This window comes from Meles meles, chromosome 7 (assembly GCF_922984935.1).
Source record: "Meles meles chromosome 7, mMelMel3.1 paternal haplotype, whole genome shotgun sequence".
NCBI classification, from domain to species: domain Eukaryota; kingdom Metazoa; phylum Chordata; class Mammalia; order Carnivora; family Mustelidae; genus Meles; species Meles meles.
This window is the reverse complement of record NC_060072.1, coordinates 626,628-644,813: the sequence shown is the minus strand read 5'-3', so window position 1 is coordinate 644,813 and position 18,186 is coordinate 626,628. Positions and strand designations below refer to the sequence as shown.

General features: G+C 58.0%; 1 protein-coding gene across 1 annotated transcript in view; it reads right to left on the bottom strand.

Moving 5' to 3' along the window:
* Positions 1-17,427, bottom strand: part of TTLL8 (tubulin tyrosine ligase like 8) — a 39,590-nt gene extending 22,163 nt beyond the window's left edge. The window contains 7 exon segments of the mRNA XM_046010916.1: positions 675-797; positions 2,278-2,392; positions 3,437-3,565; positions 4,846-4,919; positions 5,600-5,738; positions 9,270-9,361; positions 16,821-17,427. Of these exon segments, the coding sequence (XP_045866872.1) occupies positions 675-797; positions 2,278-2,392; positions 3,437-3,565; positions 4,846-4,919; positions 5,600-5,738; positions 9,270-9,361; positions 16,821-17,427 (1,279 nt within the window).
* Positions 17,428-18,186: the final 759 nt, after the last annotated feature.

Below are 18,186 nucleotides of genomic sequence, written 5' to 3'. Positions count from 1 at the left end.
CCGCGTCAGAAACCCCGGGCTCGGCTGGGGCGGTGGGGGGGGTGCCTTGTCCGGCTTCCCTCCAGGACCGTGACCTGGTTCTCACTGTGAATGTGGGAGCAGGGCCCCCCCTTCTGGCAAGAAGGGAAGGTGAGCATCCTGGCCGCTGGGGGCCACTCTGCTCTCAGCAAGGCCGCGCCCGGGCAGCAGCACCCGGAGCCTGGCCCGCCCCGCCGTCCGCCAGCCTGGCCCGCCGAAGGGCGGGAGGACGGAGAAGCGCCGGTGGGCGCCACAGTCCGGAGCACAGGCTCACCACGGACGGAGCCCTGATCGCGGGACTACAGGACAGCGTGACGGGGGCAGCAGGGACGGGGGGACACGAGTGGGCTGAGGGCTGCGAAGACGCTGTGTGGTGACAACCATTACACGTTCGTCCGAAGCCCCACGACGCCCTACAGGAGGGCAGGAGGGTGACCCTCAGCGCCAGCCGATGTGGGAACCCCGGATTCTCGGAAAGGGAACAGCACGATACTTACTTGGGTTTCGTGGGCCGGCTGGCACGGCGGCCCTGCACCACGCGGGAAAGCCCGTCCCGGTCACCCTCTTCCGCGAGGGGACGGGTCTGCCCGGACCCGCGGCCCACGGCCCCTCCCGGACCAGCCCTCCCGCACCGTGTGGCCGCGCCACCCACACACCTTTCTGGTCGCTGGGGCCGGGGTCGCAGGCCGCCCCCCTGCCGCCGGGCTGGCCTCCGCTGTGGCTCTGGTGGCTGACCACCCACTTGAGGATGCTGGAGGCCACCGTGCGCCGGAAGTCGTCTGAAAGGACACCAAGGCCTCGCCCCCTCTGCCGGCGGGGGGACCAGGGACCTCGGCCGGCACAAGCCGTCCTCAGCCTCGCTGCCCCACAGCCCGCGGCGTCCCCTCCGCCCCCACCGCCCTGGAGGGGGGTTTGCTCAGCCCTCGGCGGCACGGCCAGCACCGTCCTTCTCCGTCCCGCCCCTGCGCAGAGGGAGTCTAGTCCACCGCCAGCCGCGCGCCCCTCCCCGCCTCTCCCCTGCTCTCCCCTCCCCCACTCAGGGACATGCCCCATGGAGGCCGCTGCCCTTGTCCTTGTCCCTGTTCCTTGTGTCTTCAGCCCGCGCCAGAGGACAGAGCCTCCTGCAGACACACTAGGACACACTGGGACCCTCCCCATCCCAGGAGCCTCTCCGGGCCTCCCTGGACAGGCCGGCCTCCAGGGCTGCCGGCGTGGATGGCCAGAGGGGCCCTGCCACACACACCCGGCACAGAAGGCCGCTCTGGGGCCCACAGACACAGGCTTGGGGCCAGCCCGGCTCTGAGGCCTGTCTACCCAAAGCCACCCCAACCCATGCCCTCTGGGAGGCGCACAAGAAATGCCGGTGCCGTCTCGCCAAAACCAAGCACAAACCTGCTCCCGGCTCATCTCAGTGGGGGGCCCACCACCCCGCCGCAGCTGCTGCCACCGTGGAAAGATCCAGAACGCCCACCGCCTTCCCTAGCTCCTCCCGGACCTGGGGCTTCTCAGTCTCCTTCCACCGGAACGGAACCCCCCCCCCCCCCGCCCCGAGCCGACTCCTGGCCCCCGTGCCCTGCGGACACTCAGGCCCCAGGCCTGCTCCAGCCTGTCCCTCAGTCTCCCTCCCGCCGCGTGTTCACCCTGCACCCCTCCCTGAGAGGCCCCTGCTCCCTGCCCTCCCTTCCCCTGCATGTCTCCCCTCCAGCCCCCATGGACCCTGCGACTGTCTGCCCGGGGAGCCCCAGGTGGGGTCGGGACCTAAGGCATGGGCGCGGGTAGAGGCCGCATCTCCCGCAGACCAGGTGCTCAGGAAACGCAGTCGCTCCCAAAGGAACGCCCGCCTGCTCTGACCTTCACCTTCTGTCTGTCTCTCTTGGCAGGTCAAGCCAGGAACCCTCCCTCTGTCCTCAGGCCAGAGCCTGTTGCCCAGAGCTGCTCAGACCTGGGTCCCAGGCTGTCCCACGCCGGCCTCCCCCAGGAAGCCGGTCAGAGCCAAGTTGCTGGCTCGGGGCTCCATCAGCCTCCATCAGCCTCCATCAGCCTCCATCAGCCTCCATCAGCCTCCCACGCCTCCTGCTTCACAGACGCTGCCCGTGGAAGTTTCTGAACCAAGTCCTCACCCCTTGAAATGGAGCTGAGCCCCGGGGCCTTGGGATGGGACCAGGCCCTCTGCCATCAGCCCCCTCCCTTCCTGCAGCCCCTCGGCAGGAGGTGGACCCCACAATGCCAGGTGGTCTCCGCCTCCCACCACCCACTTACCCAGGAACTCCTGCTTCTCGCTCTCAGAGCAGAGGCCGTAGCAGCGGGGGAAGAAGGAGTCAGGGTCAGCTTGGACGTACCACGGCAGGTTCCTCATGTTCACACACAGCCCGATCTCCAGAGACAGCGGCGCGTCAGACCCCCACGGGCCACCTGCTGGCCCGCTCAGACCAGCCTGGACGCCCACAGGTCTGGCCAAATGACTCTCGAGAGGGGCGGCTCCCGGAACGGAACCCTCCCCGGCCTCCCTGCCCCTCCGGCCCCCAGCCAGCTGGCCTCAACAGCAGGGTGACCCCCCCGTGCAGGCCGGGGCCATCGGAGGGCACAGGGGAGGTGGGTCCCTAACGGGCGCTGGGCCTGAGCACCGGGGAGGAGGGAGCCAGCTCCTGCACACACCCACCATGGGCCCCGTTTGGGGAAAACCGTCATGTGCCCGGGAGCTGCAGGTGTGGGGTTCCCGGCACACGGGTGGGCGAGCCGTGTGGGGTCTTTGCAGGGAGCGCGGCCTGGCTGCCCCCCTGAAGGAGGGCAGCTGCTGAGGCCGGGTGGGGAGGCACGGGGCCAGACCCCCGTGGGGAGCCCGGGGACTGTGCGAGCCTCATCCCCAACCCTCTGTGTCATCCTTGCCCGTTGAGGGGTGGTCTCCGTGTTGCCCGGGAGCCACTCTACCCCACCTGTCCCACTGGGTGCGGCAGGCCTGTCCACCCCGGGCAGACCCCGCCCCTGAGTCATGGGATGGGGCTGCGGGACCAAAAGGCAGTGAGGCCAGGAGGGGCCCGTGCCCCCTGCATTCAGAAGGCCCTGTGCAGGGGAGGCGGCCTGGCTCTCCCTGGGACCCAGGGCCTCCTCAGGGCACAGAGTTGACGCCGGGCTCTGGAGGCCGCCACCCCCCACCCCGCCCCGCCTGACCCTCGCTCTGTGCACCTGGAGGAGGGACACGGGGCCAAGGGGGCCTGGGGCTCCGTGGGTGCAAGTGGAGCCAGAACCGGCGGCCTCTGGACACGCAACGGGCAGCGCGGCCTCTGTGCGGGCAGAGGTCTTCCTGGGGAGGAGCCCGGAGGTGCCCAGGCCACACGTGGCCCCAGACTCAGCCACGGAGTTGCAGAGACAAGGTGCGGCCTGCACCTGCCCCACCCGCCGCCCCTCGCCCCGCTCTCACCTTGGTGGTGAAGGAGGCCGTCTTCCCGTAGTGGTTCAGCATCTGCTCGCCGCTCAGGCTGTGGTAGTCGACGACGTCCCTCTTGATAGTCCAGAGGAAGTACGGCGTTTCGTTTTTTACCAGCCTGGACTGGCAAGAAAAAGGCCCTTACCGACACGCTCCATCCAAGCTTCGTATCTTTGGGTGTTGCGATGTAAGCAAGACTGAGGGAAACCAGCTTTTTTCCAAGTTCTTCTTCGAATTCTAGCTAGTTAACGTACGCAGGAAAATCGGTTTCCGATGGAGGATTCAGGGCGGTCACTTCCACGTGACACCAGGCACGCGTCAAGAGGGCCCTCCTTGAGGCCTGTCCCCCATCAACCCTCAGTGTGCTCTTTCCTTAAGAGTGTCTCGTGGTTCGCCCACTTCTCTCTTTCTTCCCCTCCCCCACGGTCCCCTGTTCTGTTCCTGAAATTTCACGCAGGAGCGAGGTCGTGTGATAATTGTCTTTCGCGGACTGACTTGCTCCACTCAGCGTAACCCTTCCAGCCCCACCCGCGTCGTGGCCCACGGCTCTGCACCGAGAGGGGCCCCTGTGCGTGCGGCTGAGCGAGGTCTGAGCTGCCCGCTCCGTGGGTGCCCCTGTGGGGCTCAGGGACATGCCGCATGTGGGCGTGGTGAGAGAGCGGCCCGGAGACTGTGGGAGCCGGCCCCTTCGGAGCAGGTGGCCAGGGCTAACAGAGCACGGGGACCTCGCCGTTCGGCCGCGACTAGACCCGGGGCGGCCTGGGCAGGTCTGGTGCACAAACCAAGCACCTGTGGGGCCAAAAATTCTTCCCATAGAGATACAAGGAAAGGACCACCTTCAACAAATTCTGACACCCTGAAGACCCTGCAGGGCCCTTCTCTGCAGCCCAGCATCTGAGGACACACCCGCTCTCTGCAACACGGGCTGGTCTACCTTGACCCCCGGTTAGGGCAGGACAGGGCTCCCCTAACCCAGTGCCGACAGGAGCGCCCGGAGGGAGCCGGCAGCCGGCCGCCAGCGTCGCTTCCCAAACCGTGTCCCAGAGCTGGCCTCGCGGCCCGCCCTCCTACTCGCAGCGACGTCCGAGCTTCTGCCGTCACTTTCTGGCATGAGTCTCATTTGTTCAAGGTGGCGTCAGCATGAAGGGCAGCACGTTCAAGTTCGCATACGGGTGCACGCGGACACACACGAGCACACGCACACACGCGGGTGCCCGCAGAGATGCACACACATGTACACGGGGCACGCAGACACACACACGCTCAAACACGCACGCGTGTCCAGCAGCCCGGTGTGACCAGCTTGGCCACCTGTCCCCAGGACAAGGCCCAGGGAAGGCGAGAGCGTGAGGGGCGTGGGGAGATGGGGGCCCGTCCGGGGGAGCGCAGGGGTGGGGACCTACCATCACATCGTGGATGTCGTCTGTCTTCTCCAGAGCCGCTTCTTGATTTTCTTTGCCTTCAGCGTGTTTATGTTCTGCAAACACGACCCCCGGAGAGCCGTCAGCAGGTCAGGCCTGAGCCCTCGGTGCGGCCCCCACGCCACTTAGCCGGCAGCCGCCGGGGCCACAGCGCACTTGCTAACGCCACACGGTGCCTCCCCGGGGCACGTTTGCGGGATCCGGGCAGGGCGGCGTCAGCTCAGGCCACGTCGACCCGCCCCAGGGTCCGCCACTCGGCCCCTCTGCCGGGTGAAGTGCCAGGGTCGGGGACCCCAGGTGTGGGGGGCAGACAGCCTGGGGGTGAGTGGGGTGGGGCGGGGCATGGGGAGCGGGACGGTGACAAGGTTCCCGCGGGTCTCAGCCGCCACGTGGGAGCCGTCCTGTGCCGACCCCAGGGAGGTGGGACCTGTGGGGACCCAGGGCCAGAGGAGGGACCCACAGGATGAGGCTCCTGAAGGACGGCGACAGCGGCCTAGACCCGGAGGAGGTGGCCTGCTGTGGGCGTGGATGGGGGGGGCCAGGTCTGGAAAGCACAGGCCTGCTGTGGGGCTGGCTAGGGAAGGCAGGTCAGGAGGGCAACGGCCCCGGGGAGACCCCGCACACGCAGGAGAGGCCCGGGTCATGGGCCCTGAGGACCAGAATGGCACTCCCCAGACAGGAGTGACAGACACACACACGCCTTCCACGGAGGGACAAGACACCTTGGATACTCTACCAGTCACCCCTGCATTGTCATCGTCCGCATTCGGGATGACCTTGGGCAAAATGTGGAACTTCTTCTCCACCCAGCCCTTTCTGCGAAGGGTGGCGCGTATCACCGGGTAGTGCCCGCAGATGGAGAAAATCTTCTTTTCCTCAAATCGCAAGAGCAGATTTCAAATTAAAGAATGAAGGGCGAGGCGGTTAACTGTCCGTGAGGGGAGGACACTCACGTCCCGCTCCAGGAGGAACATACGGAAACGCCTGAGTGCGCGCACATGCACACACGCGTGCACACACACACGCACGCACGCGCGGGCACGGAGCAGGGCCCCCACCGTCTGCACGCTCGTTCTCCGTGCGCCTTGCACTATAAGGCTTTCTTTTCTCTACGAAGGGGACAGGCTCAGTCTCTCATGCTTGGGGGTGAGGGGGTGGGAGCCCGAGGTTGGAGGAGTGACAGGAAGAGCCCCTCAACAGCCAAGAAGGGCCAGAGGGACAGGCGGCCGACAGTATGAGGCCAGCAAGGGGGCTGGGGCTCTGCCTGTGAGCGTGGAAACAAACTCAGCTGCCCGGGGGCCAGGTAGAGAGAGGGCGCGGGCGGTGTGCACCCAGGGCGTCCCAGCTGAGGGATGGGAGGCAGGAGAGTGACGCCATGCTAGAGGCCCTGGGCCCATGTTGCTGAGGTCCGGCCTGCACACCTTCGCCGGGACAGGGGCCCAGAGTGCGACAGCCGCAGGGCAGGGTCGGCAGTTAGCTTAGTGCCTCACGAGTTTGTGGGAGCAGGTAGGGAGGGCTGGGCAGGAGGGGAATGGCTCGAACTCATGGTGTCCTTAATTAGATGACTTTGAACAAATCAAAAGACAGACCCTAGTGGGTGGGTCTGGCCTAATCTGGTGCGCCTCTTGAAAAGAGGGTCCAGGGCGTCCCTGAATTTGGAGACTGAAAGCAGCAGAGACTTTCTCCGCAGGGTCAGCTCTGAAGAAACCAGCTCTCCAGCCACCAGGGAATGAGCCCACCGGCCCAGGGAGCCTGAAAGCAGATCCCTTCCAGCCGAGCCTCTGGATGAGACCCCAGCCCAGCTGCCGCTCATTTCAGCCTTGAGGGACCTGAGCAGAGGACCCCACAGATGCTGTGAGATAAAGGGGCATGTTTAAGCTCCTGGCGATCTGTGACCCACATCGGAGTCAACATACCCTATAGTTCCCATGAGGAGGACCTGCACGCCTCTCCCAGGAACACGTGCAAGAAAGCTTGTGCCTGGGGCCAGAGGCTGTGAGTCCAGGTCCCACACGCATGGGAAACACCCAGCAGCTCAAAGGGCCTCTCTCCACCTCCTTCTGTGCAGGAAACCTGTCCAAAGCCTGCCCTCGTCCCCCACAGGGCTGTGCACCAGGACGGAGGGATGGGATGACCTTGGCCACGGAGGGGCTGCGGCGATGCTGAGGATGGCAGGGAACCTGACCAGCGGCAAGAGCGTCAGCACCCTGTGCCCCAGCCAGAACCCCAGCCGGGTACACTTGTACACTTGTGGGTAAACACACCGCAGGCCCCAGGAAGAAGGTGAGGCCTGCCGGCTGGATTTCTAAAACCCCAGTCCACGCTGTTTACCAGAGAAAGTCAAAGGCAGTCGCGTACAGGTCAGTAGAACATAAGAGGATCTAAGCATAAGACAAAGCAGCATTGGGACAAAAGAAACCCCTAAAGCAAAGAAAATCGCACCATAATTTACAAAAAGACTGAATTCACCAGGGAGATACTTTTGTCTGCTCCTGGCAAGAGAGCGATAAATTATATAAAGTGAAAACTGACAACCACAATGTGAAGGGATCCACACTGACCAGGGTATCTAACGTGCTTCTCTCGGTGAGAGACAGACCCGCAGACCAGAGGGTCCAGTCGGCCTCAAAGACTCGAACCGCGCAGATAACCAGCTCTGCCCAGTCGGCTCTCGTGGACACGCCCAAGGTGCTGGGCATCATTTAGGTGCCGATGACGCTCTCAACCGTATGCAACTAAGCTCGAAACCAGTAACAACATAATTAGAAAAAAACCCAGTATTTATCCAAAGGGCACAAACATGGCGATCTGAAGGGGCGTGTGTGCCCCAATGTTTATAGCAGCAACGTCCACAACAGCCAAACTGTGGGAAGAGCCCAGATGTCCCACGACAGACGAACAGACAAACATGCGGTGTATATACACAATGGAATACTACGCGGCCATCGAAAATGAAATCTTCCCGTTGGCAGCGACGTGGATGAAACAGGAGGGCGTTATGCTGAGCAAAGTCAGTGAGTCAGAGACCGACAGTGATCACAGATCTTGTCGTATGTGGAATTTACGAAACAAAACAGGAGCACGGAGGGAGGAAAATAAAAGAAGACGAAATCAGAGAGGGAGACAAACCAAGACAACCTGAACTCTAGGAAACAAACCGAGGGCTGCTGGAGGGGAGGGTGTGGGACAGGGCAACTGGGTGATGGGCACGAAGGAGGGGACGGGATGGAATGAGCGCGGGGTGTCATACGCAGCTGATGAGTCACTGACCTCTACGTCTGGAACTGCAAAGGCACTGTATGTTAATTCAGTTGAATTTCAGTAAGTAAAAAAAAAATAATAAAAAATAAAATAAAATGAAAAAATTTTGTGTATGTGAAAAAAATAGAAAAAAAACCCAGAAGTGGGGCACCTGGGTGGCTCAGTGGGTGAAGCCTCTCTCTGCCTTCGGCTCAGGTCATGATCTCAGGGTCCTGGGATCGAGCCCCGCATCAGGCTCTTGCTCAGCGGGGAGCCTGCTTCCCCCTCCCTCTCTCTCTGCCTGCCTCTCTGCCTACTTGTGATTTCTGTCTGTCAAATAAATAAATAAAATCTTAAAAAAAAACTAACCCCAGAAGTATAGACATGCATGAACTCTACTTTTAAGGAACTCCCAATCAATGAAAAGTAGTAATATGAACCATAAATACTGCGAACTACATCTCAACAGAAGTATTGTAACATGGAAGCCTGTGGCCCTGGGTGTTCAGCAGTTTTTAGGTTTCAGGGAAAACCTGGGAATTATCGAGCAGGTAGGCTGGTCGGTATGACGTTTCCGAGAGCACACACAGCCACAGGGACCAGGCGGGCGGCAGGGTCCCGCTCCCCAGTGCAGGGCGGCTGGCCAGTGCGCAGCTGGTGCGCCCAGCCCATCGCACCACGACCCTGCACCAGGGACCCCTGCTCCGCAGCTGCACACTGGGCCTCAGGAGCAGGTCCCCACAGGTGATGTGCCAGATGTCCCCGTCCACTCGCCAGCCTCCTGAGCCAGGGCCCAGCGCAGTGCAAAGCCCCAGAATACGGCCCTCCCCCAGCGAAGGCTGCTGCTGCTCTCAGGGTGGCAGACGGGCCCTCGGCTCCTGGGTAGACAACACCGGCACCTGCCCCACCCCCGTCCCCCGCGGGCCCAGCCCGCCGCTGGGGCGCTCAGCGCATCGAAGGCAACCCACTGGCTCTCCACGTTCCAAAATAAGCTTCCACGTTTAAAAAGCACCCTCCCCCACCTTGGGGTGCCTGGCTGGCTCAGTGCGAATAGCCCGTGACTCTTGACCTCAGAGTCGAGAGTTCGAGCCCCATGTTGGGTGAAGAGATTACAGAAATAAATGAAACTGCATAAAAGTGCCCCTCCAGCCCCAAAGGGTATTTACCTTGATGGCCTTTTCTGTTAATTGTCTTGCTATTTTGTATCTGTCTAATTTGGGGGAAGAAGTCGAGTCTTGGGAAATTCCTCGTTTTAATTCTGCAGGAGAGAGAGACACATCCAGGCCCAGGGAAACTTGCACAGGGTTGCTTGGGAAGGAAGCCCAGCCCACCTCTGGCCCCCAGACCTTACCAGCAAGCCCTCCGCGTCCTCCCCAGCCCGCACCCCCAGCTGGCCATCCCCAGGCGATGCCCTCTCTCGGCCCCCAGCCACCAGCCCCGGCAGCTCTGGCTTGGGCATCCTCTCTCCTTGCTGGGCACCCCACCTGCTTTGTGGCCACACCACGCCACAACCTCCCCCCTCCTGCTCCGTCCCATGACTCTGGCCGCCAGGCTCCCAGCAGCACACACCGGGTTCCAATGCAAACACTTAGACATTGAGATGCAAACCCTCGTCTCCGCATCCCCTCCCTCCACACCCCTGCCTTCCGCCATCTGCTGGGCTCCACCGGGGCCACCGCTCATGCTATCAACACACACACAGAAGCCAATCCCGTGGTCACTCCCCTGGGCCCTGGCTCCTTGGACCACCCGCCTCGTGGCCAGCCCTGCTCCTGTAGCCCCTTCCCCTCCTCACCGCGGCCCCTTCTCTCTCCCTAGGCCCTAACCTTGAACTGCCCGGGGCCTTGACCTCGGACTCCATGCTTCCAGTCCACACGCCCTGCCTGGGCCAGCTCACCCTGTCGGGTGGCTTTCAATTCCACCGCACCCGGAGCCGGGGAGCGTATACCTTCCTCCACACCACGTGGCCTCCTGACACTACCGGGACTCCTGGGACCTGGATGTCCCAGGAGCGTCCCAGGGGCGGCGGCAGACACCCATCCACCCACCCGCTGCCCTTCCTGCCTCCGTGGGCCTGGAGACCGACACCTGCCGGGCCAACCAACACAGACAAAAGCAGCAAGGGCCGAGGCGGGGGCGGGGGGCTCCAACAACGCAGAGCCACATGCAGAAAACAAATTGAACCCCAGTTGAGGACACGCAACAGTTCACCTGCTGCAGACCACGGGCCTCCACGTGAGAGCCAGACACACGAAGCTTCTGGTAGAAAGCACCAGCCGTGAAAGTTAAAGTTGGGAAAATGACATGTTCTGCTCTGTTAAGGAAACGAGAATGCAAAGCACCAACTGGGAAAAAATATTCTCAATGTAGATGTCCCACGAAGCCCAGCACGGAAGGAAGTACCCTGAGTGGTTCCGTCCATGTGGGGTCCACGGTGACAAAAGCCAGAGGAGAGGGAGGGTGGGAGGGGCTGGGAGGCACAAGGACACGGCCCCCGGCACCCCCGGTCCAAGAGCATGGACTTAGAATGAGCAAAGCCATGGTTGGCAGAACGACAGGACAAGACACGGAAGCCACAGACACGTGCCACGCACGTGGGTCTCTCAGGAACCGAGCAGGAGATAAAGGTCTGCAAGGACAAATATTGCAACGTCGCCGTGTGAGCACACTCAGAGCCCCTCACCCGCCTCCAGGACACGGGAGCGTGAGGGAACACACACCTTCGAGAAGGTTGGGTGGTGAGCCGGTCGCCCTCTGACCACAGAGCGACGGAGCCAGGGGTCAGTAACGGAACAAGCCAACTGGCGGAAAACTCCAGCACAGTCCGTACATGCGTGCCAAGTGACCCGCGGCTGGACAAATCAAGGTGGAAAGCCCTGCGTACTTCTTAGCTAAGAGATTAAAATACCAAACATCAGATCTCTGGGCTGTAGTTAGGTTGTATTTATAAAGAGATTTTTAGCTGTAGAGGCGTATATTCGAAAATAGCAAAAGCTAAAAACAGTGAGTTAAGCGTCCGTCTCAAGATGTTAGAGAGAAGAGTAAATTGAAACCCAAAGAAATACAAGAAAATTAACAGAAAGGAGACACTGATGAAATATTTCTAAAAATCCAATAGAGGATTAGTCAAGCCAGAAGTTTACAACTAATAATATTAAAAGCAATTGGTGAGGGGCGCCTGGACGGCTCAGTGGGTTAAGCCTCTGCCTTTGGCTCAGGTCATGATCTCAGGGTCCTGGGATCGAGCCCCGCATCGGGCTCTCTGCTCGGCAGGGAGCCTGCTTCCTCCTCTCTCTCTGCCTGCCTCTCTGCCTGCTTGTGATCTTGTCTGTCAAATAAATAAGTAAAATCTTAAAAAAAAAAATTGGTGAGACCAACTTATAAAAAAGAGAAGAGGCATAAAAATGCCATTTAAAACATTCCCATCAGTACAACTCCAGGGCTAAAGTCTTCGTGGTGAATGGTACAGAACATCTCGTCTCGTACAACACATTCTGAGAGTAGAAAAGGCATGGCCAGCATGTTCCAGGGAAGGAAGGTCCCAGGCAGTGTGACTCACACACACAGACGACAGAACCGTACACACCACGGTCACCTGGTGTCATTTCGAGGCTGGCTTAGAAAAGCTTCGTAAACTGTACCACAGTAAGAGAGTCAGGAAAAGTCACAAATCCATCTCCACAGACACATAGAATCTTAATTATCCCCAATTTCCATTTAGCTGAAAACTCGCAGTGAACGGAGACACACAGGAGCAGCCCGGCAGTGACCCTCCGTGGCACCCAGCCTTCGGTTTCGAACCCGTGCTGCCCTGGCTGGAAGGACCCGAGCTCTCCGGAGAGCTGGGATTCCCAGGCTGGGACACTGGGAGCCTCAGGTGACCTCAGGGTATCTTGATGCCCTTACAGACTCGGATGGGGGACCCAAAAAGATGCAGAAGCGGCGTGCAGAGGTGGGAGTCCCGAGTGCAGACCGCTGGGAGCGTCACGGAGTATGATGGTCACTGGCCAGACCCAGTTCCGACGTCCGGGTAGATGAGAGAGAGAGAGAGAGAGAAGCCAAACACAATCCTCCCCCTTGGTCATCAGAGACGCCCGCACCTTCCCTGGAAACCCGTAACTGCGGGGCCAGAATCAGCACCCGGACACACCTTCTGGAAGGATCAGGACTTCACGGAGGCTGAGGAGGGGGCAGCTCCTCATCTCTACCCTGCTCGGCTATTCAAGGCTCCCCGGGGAGGGGAGGGGCGGGTGAGCGGGTGCGGCAGTGATGGTGACGCCGGGGCTCCTAGGGGCGAGACGACATCCCGTGCCCAGGCCCGTGCGCCTCCCTCGGAAAGTGCTCTCCGGTCAGCCTCCGGCACCACCTCCTGCCCGACCTCCAGTCCCCTCGCAGAGGGATTTTCCCCCACCGCCACTCAGGGGCCTTGGGCCGTCACCAGGTGCCCCGACACGGCTCCTCACGTGGCCACAGAGACACAACCCAACCTCGGAGGGGTCTGGCCAGCACTGGCGGCGGCACCGGCGACCGCACGGCCAGACGGCAGGGACAAGTCGGGGCCAGAGCTCCACCTCCCAGGAGTCTTGGCAAAACACTTGGCAAAACCAAAGGCCACTCTCATCAGGTGTCCGGCGCCCATCGCCAGGTCACAGCGTCCACAGAGGGGGCAGAGGAGGCGGCCCAGACAACAGCCAGAGGAGTCCCGAGGCAGGACTTGCTCTGGAACCACAGGCGGCCCTCCTCAGGCCTGGATCCTGGACATGCAAGGCGAGAGGAGCGGCCGCTCCGGAGGAGACGCGAGGGCACAGACGGGACAGCCTGATGCGGCATGTGGTTCCCGGCCACGTCTCCATCTGAACAAACCGACTCTGGGGCTTCCTGGGGAGATACGATATATTCTGGGTGCTGGATTTTAGTGAGGAATTACTGTCCACCTGATCAAATGCGGAAAAGTTTAGTTATAAAATGTCCCTCTTAGAGATACTTAGTGAATATCTAGATAACCCTAATATTTACTAGTAAATATTAACAAAAATTTCATAAAGTCACTATTAAAGACAAAAGAGAGGTAGTCTCTAATATTACAAGGATCAATTTGTCAGGGAGATATAAAAATTCTGAAAGTGGGGGCGCCTGGGTGGCTCAGTGGGTGAAGCCGCTGCCTTCGGCTCAGGTCATGATCGCAGGGTCCTGGGAGGGAGCCTCACTGAGCTCCCGACTCAGCGGGGAGCCTGCTTCTCCCTCTGCCCCTGATGCCTCCCCTTCCCCACTTGTGCATGCACTCTCTGTCTCTCAAGTAAATTTTTAAAAACGTAAAATAGAAAAGAACGATTAAGCAAAGAATCCGGGGGCGCCAGCAGATTGGCACCCCGTGATTCACCGGCTGAACCTAAATGACGTCAATGGACACCAGGTTCCACCACTTGAGACATTTTCTTCATTTACTGCCTTCCACCACAGACTACGTCCTGGCCCATAGAGACTCTCCATAATCACGGAGGATGGAAATGATGTAGTTAAGTTCCCTGACAACTGTTAAATCAAACTAGAAGTTAATAACTAGGTTAAGTAGTTATTCCTATTAATAGTTAATAACTAGTTAATAACTAGTTAACAGCTAGGAATTTTCCTAAATGTTCCAAACTTAAGCAGCACACTTTAAAAACATGGACCAAGGGTGCCTGGGTGGCTCAGTGGGTTAAGCCTCTGCCTTCAGCTCAGGTCATGATTCTAGGGTCCTGGGATCAAGCCCCACATCGGGCTCTCCACTCAGCGGGGAGCCTGCTTCCTCCTCTCTCTCTGCCTGCCTCTCTGCCTGCTTGTGATCTCTGTCAAATAAATAAATAAAATCTTTTTTTAATTTTTTAAAAAATAAAATAAATAAGAAATAAAAACATGGACCAAAGGAGAATCTCAAAGATGATTTGAGCTGAATGATAATAAAAATATGACATATCAAAACATTATAATGCAGCTAAAATAGTGATTAGATAGAAATTTATAAATTTAAATTCTTATATTAGAAAACAAATGGAAAGCTATCTGAGCTACCACCCAAACAGGTTAGCAAGAAAAAAATTAAACAAAAAGAAAGAAAATAATAAGGAGCAGAATTCAGTTAAATAGAAAATAAGTGTGCCATAGAGAAAATTAACAAACCAAAGGTTGGATCATTGAAACAATTTTTAATTGATAAACCTTTTCTAGATCAAGAAAAATGAGAAAACACAAATATACAATATCAAGAATTAAAAAGGGCACACCATTACTGATTATACAGATGTTAAAATGATAAGATTATGAACATCCACATGCCGATAATTTGACAGTTCATAGGAAATTAGCATTTTCCTTGATAAAAATAGCTTTATCAAAACTGACAAAAAAACCTCAGAAAATCCAGGTGGGTTTATTTTTGGTTAAGAAATTAGTTCCATAACTAAAAACTTCCCACAATGAAAACTCCAGGTCTAGATGGCATCACAGATCAATCTTTCCAAACATTGGGGGGAAAATATCTTATATCAGCCCTCTCATTGAATAAGGAAATAGTAAACTCTTTCAATTCTTTTTTAGGTGGTCATCAATTTAATACCAAAACTAATAAGGACATTATAATAAAAGAATAGCACCACCAATCTCATTCATAAAAAGAGGCATAAAAATCCTAAACTTTGTAACTCAGATCCAGTTGTACAAAACAATACAATATGACCATGTGAAGTTTATTCCAGGAATATAAAGTTGGTTTCATATTTGCAGATCCATCAACATAATATACCACATTAATAGACTAAAAGTTAAAAATACATTATCATCGCAATAGATGCAGAAGAAAGCACATGATAAAATGTAACAACTATTCATTAAAAAAATTTATCAGTAAACCAGGAATAAAAGGGAACTTCCTTTAAAAAGCCTAGAGCAGCAGCATGCTTCACGGTGAAATACTGAACGCTTTTCTCCCTCAGTTAGGGAACTACAAAAGTTGTCCGTTAGATCATTTCTATTCAACATTATACTAAAGTACTAGCCAAAGCAATAATGTTAGAAAAGGAAATAAAATGCCTAAAAACTGAAAAGATTTACAGATAATGACTGTGTATGTAAGAAATTTCAATGAATCTACTAGCTGTTAGAACTAGTCAGCAAAGTGGGGCGCCGGGGTGGCTCAGTGGGTTAAAGCCTCTGCCTTCCGCTCAGGTCATGGTCTCAGAGTCCTGGGATTGAGCCCCGCATCGGGCGCTCTGCTCAGTGGGGAGCCTGCTTCCTCCTCTCTCTCTGCCTGCCTCTCTGCCTACTTGTGATCTCTGTCTGACAAATAAATAAATCTTTTTTTTAAAAAAAGAACTAGTTAGCAAAGTAACCAAATGCCAAGTAAGTACAATAAAATTAATTGTATTTCTATGTACGTGGAATAATTAGAAAGTAAATCTAACAAAAGGAGTCTCCCATATCTGTACTCTCAAAACTACAAAACACTGTTGACAAGAATCAAAGAAATAAATGTTCCTGGGTTGAAAGGTTCAATATTGATAAAATGTTAGGTTTCATGCAAATTGACCTATGGATTCAATGTAACCAAAATCAAAATCCTAGCAGGATTTGTGGGTGTGGGTGTGGGTTAAATTAACAATTTGATTCTAAAATTTATATGGTAATGCAAAAGTCTAAGAAGACTTACACTACAAAATATTAAGACTTATTATAAAGCTATTATAATTAAAACAGGATCCTACGCACTCAGGAGAGGCAAAGAAATCAATAAAACAGAATGGAAAACAAAAAATAGGTCTAGGCCTGATTTTCCACAAAGGTGAGGTTGCAGGGCCCACCTGGGTCAATCAGATACTCACATGGGGGAAGACTGAACGTTTGCCCTCCCACTCCTACCTCACTCCAAGGAAACAGTCAATCCCTGTGAATTGTGGAGGTGAATATGAAATATTATATTATAAAGTTTCCAAAGGAAAACAGGAAACTGTTTTCTGGATGATGGGGTGGATACAGATTTCCTAGTAAGACTCAAAAAAGCACTACCTATAGGAGAAAAGGTTGACTATTAAAGGTTCTTACAACTAAGAAGATGATTTTCAGGGGGACTCAGTAAGTGGCTGAGGGGGACCAGAAGGTCCTTATAATCCATCTGACCCACAAAGAACTGATGTCCCTCCGGCAGAGGCCAAGAACTCCTACACTCAGTAAGGGAAAACCAGAACCCAGTTAACAACGGCCGAAAGACTAGCACGGATACTCCACAAAGACCCCAGAAAGGGAAGTGGAGTGGAAACCACAGTGAGGCGCCCCGCACACGCACCCAGTGCCCAGAATGAATGGGACGAGGCCCACCGCTGGCCTGGATGGGGAACAGCTGGGCCTCTGACCCCCGCTGTGGCCCCAAGCGGAGCTCGCCCTCAGGTGCGCCCCGGCGAGAAGGAGCGCACGGGCAGGAAGGGTTAGGGTTAGGGTTAGCGCCCATTTACTCAGCTCTAGGGAAGGGCTGGCCGGTGCTCCTCCCGCCCGCGCCCTAACCCAAGCAGCCGACCTGGCGCCCCTTTCCCAAGCTGAGCTCGAAGTCGACCCTCTCGGAGGGCAGGGCCGGAGGGGCGGGGCGGGGCGGGGGTGGCGCCGGGCCCCGCGCTGCGTCGGAGCCGCCCGCCCCGCCCCGTCCGCGCGTCCACCCGCGAGCCCCAGCCGGCGCCGAGGACGACACTGACTGGTCTCTTCTCCGGGGTCTGCTCCCAGGGAAGCGGACGGCAGCCTCTTCCTCTCCGCGGGCTCCATGCGGGCCGCCGGCAGCTCGTCCCTCCTCGCGCCCGCTCGCGCCCCTGCAAGGAGAGGGGGCGTCGGCGAGGGCTCGGGGGAGCGCATCCCGGCGGGCCGGGCCGGGCCGGGGCTCTGGGGCCGGGCTGAGCGGGCGGGCGCGTCGGGCTCACCCGGGACCGGCCCCGCGGCGCGCGCTGCGCCCCCGCCCCCCGCCGCGCCGCCAGGCGTCCCGTGGTTGCCCGGGGCAACGGGCGGGGTTTGCGCGGCGCATTGTGCCAGGCGCGCCCGCGGGGGCAGCGGGGCGCGGGGCCCGGGGGCGGCGCGGCGGCCGGCGCGGGGCGTGGGGCTGCGCGGGCGCGCGGGCGGCGGGGGGCGTCCGGAGCGGCTGCGGCGGAGCCGGCGGGGGCGGCGGCGCGTGTGGGGCGCGGGTCCCCGGGGGCCGCGGTCGGTGGCGTCGGCGCTGGACCCCGAGCCGGGGCCGCCGTCCGAGGCGTGGGCCATGGCGTCCTCGGGGAAGGACGGGGCGCACTGCCCCCCCTCGGGGTCGCGAAGCCCCATCAGGCGCAGGACTGTTGGTCACAAAGACCCGCCCTGGCGGTCAGAGGCCCCCGAGTCATAAAGAGCGAGAGTCACAACCGGCCCCTGACCCCACCCCGGGCCCGTCAGACCCTCAGTCCCGGTGCCCCACCAGGGCCGGGCCGGAGCGCAGAGACCGAGACGCAGTCCCTGGGTTCGCGATGCCAGGCAGGGGGCTGCACGCTGGGTGTCCCCACGTGGGCTGTGGGCAATCACTGCCAGCGGGGCAGCTTTCCCGTCCTGGGGGAAGAACCCGAGGGGGACTTGGTGTCCCCAGGGTCATTCATGGGGGCCTCCCTTCCCCCCAGTTCCAGCGGCACCCAGGGTCCCACACCAGCCAGTCCCTGAGCCCTGTTCCTCCTTCCTACCTTCCTCTTTGAGGAGGGAGGAGTGAGTAAGAAAGACCCACCTGCCCGATCGCTCCCAGGAAATTTCCCAAACCTACCTGTTTATTTGGTTTTAAATCTTTTTGCACTTAACTTCCCAAAATAGCCTAAAAGTGAGGTTCCGGTCTGCAATAGCTGCGGCGGTGTGTTGGGCAGTGCCCCTCGCAGGAAGGGGTCTTCGCGCCCCTTTCCAGGCTTCACTAGCAAGCCGCGGGTGCTCACCAGTCCACACCTCCACGTGGCCTCACATAAATCACAAAATAAGGAACAGCCTCCCCTCCACCAGCCCTCCTATGCTTTACCTCTCATTTTTCTCAGAACCTGGGCAAAGTGATCCCTGAGAGACCCAAAATGA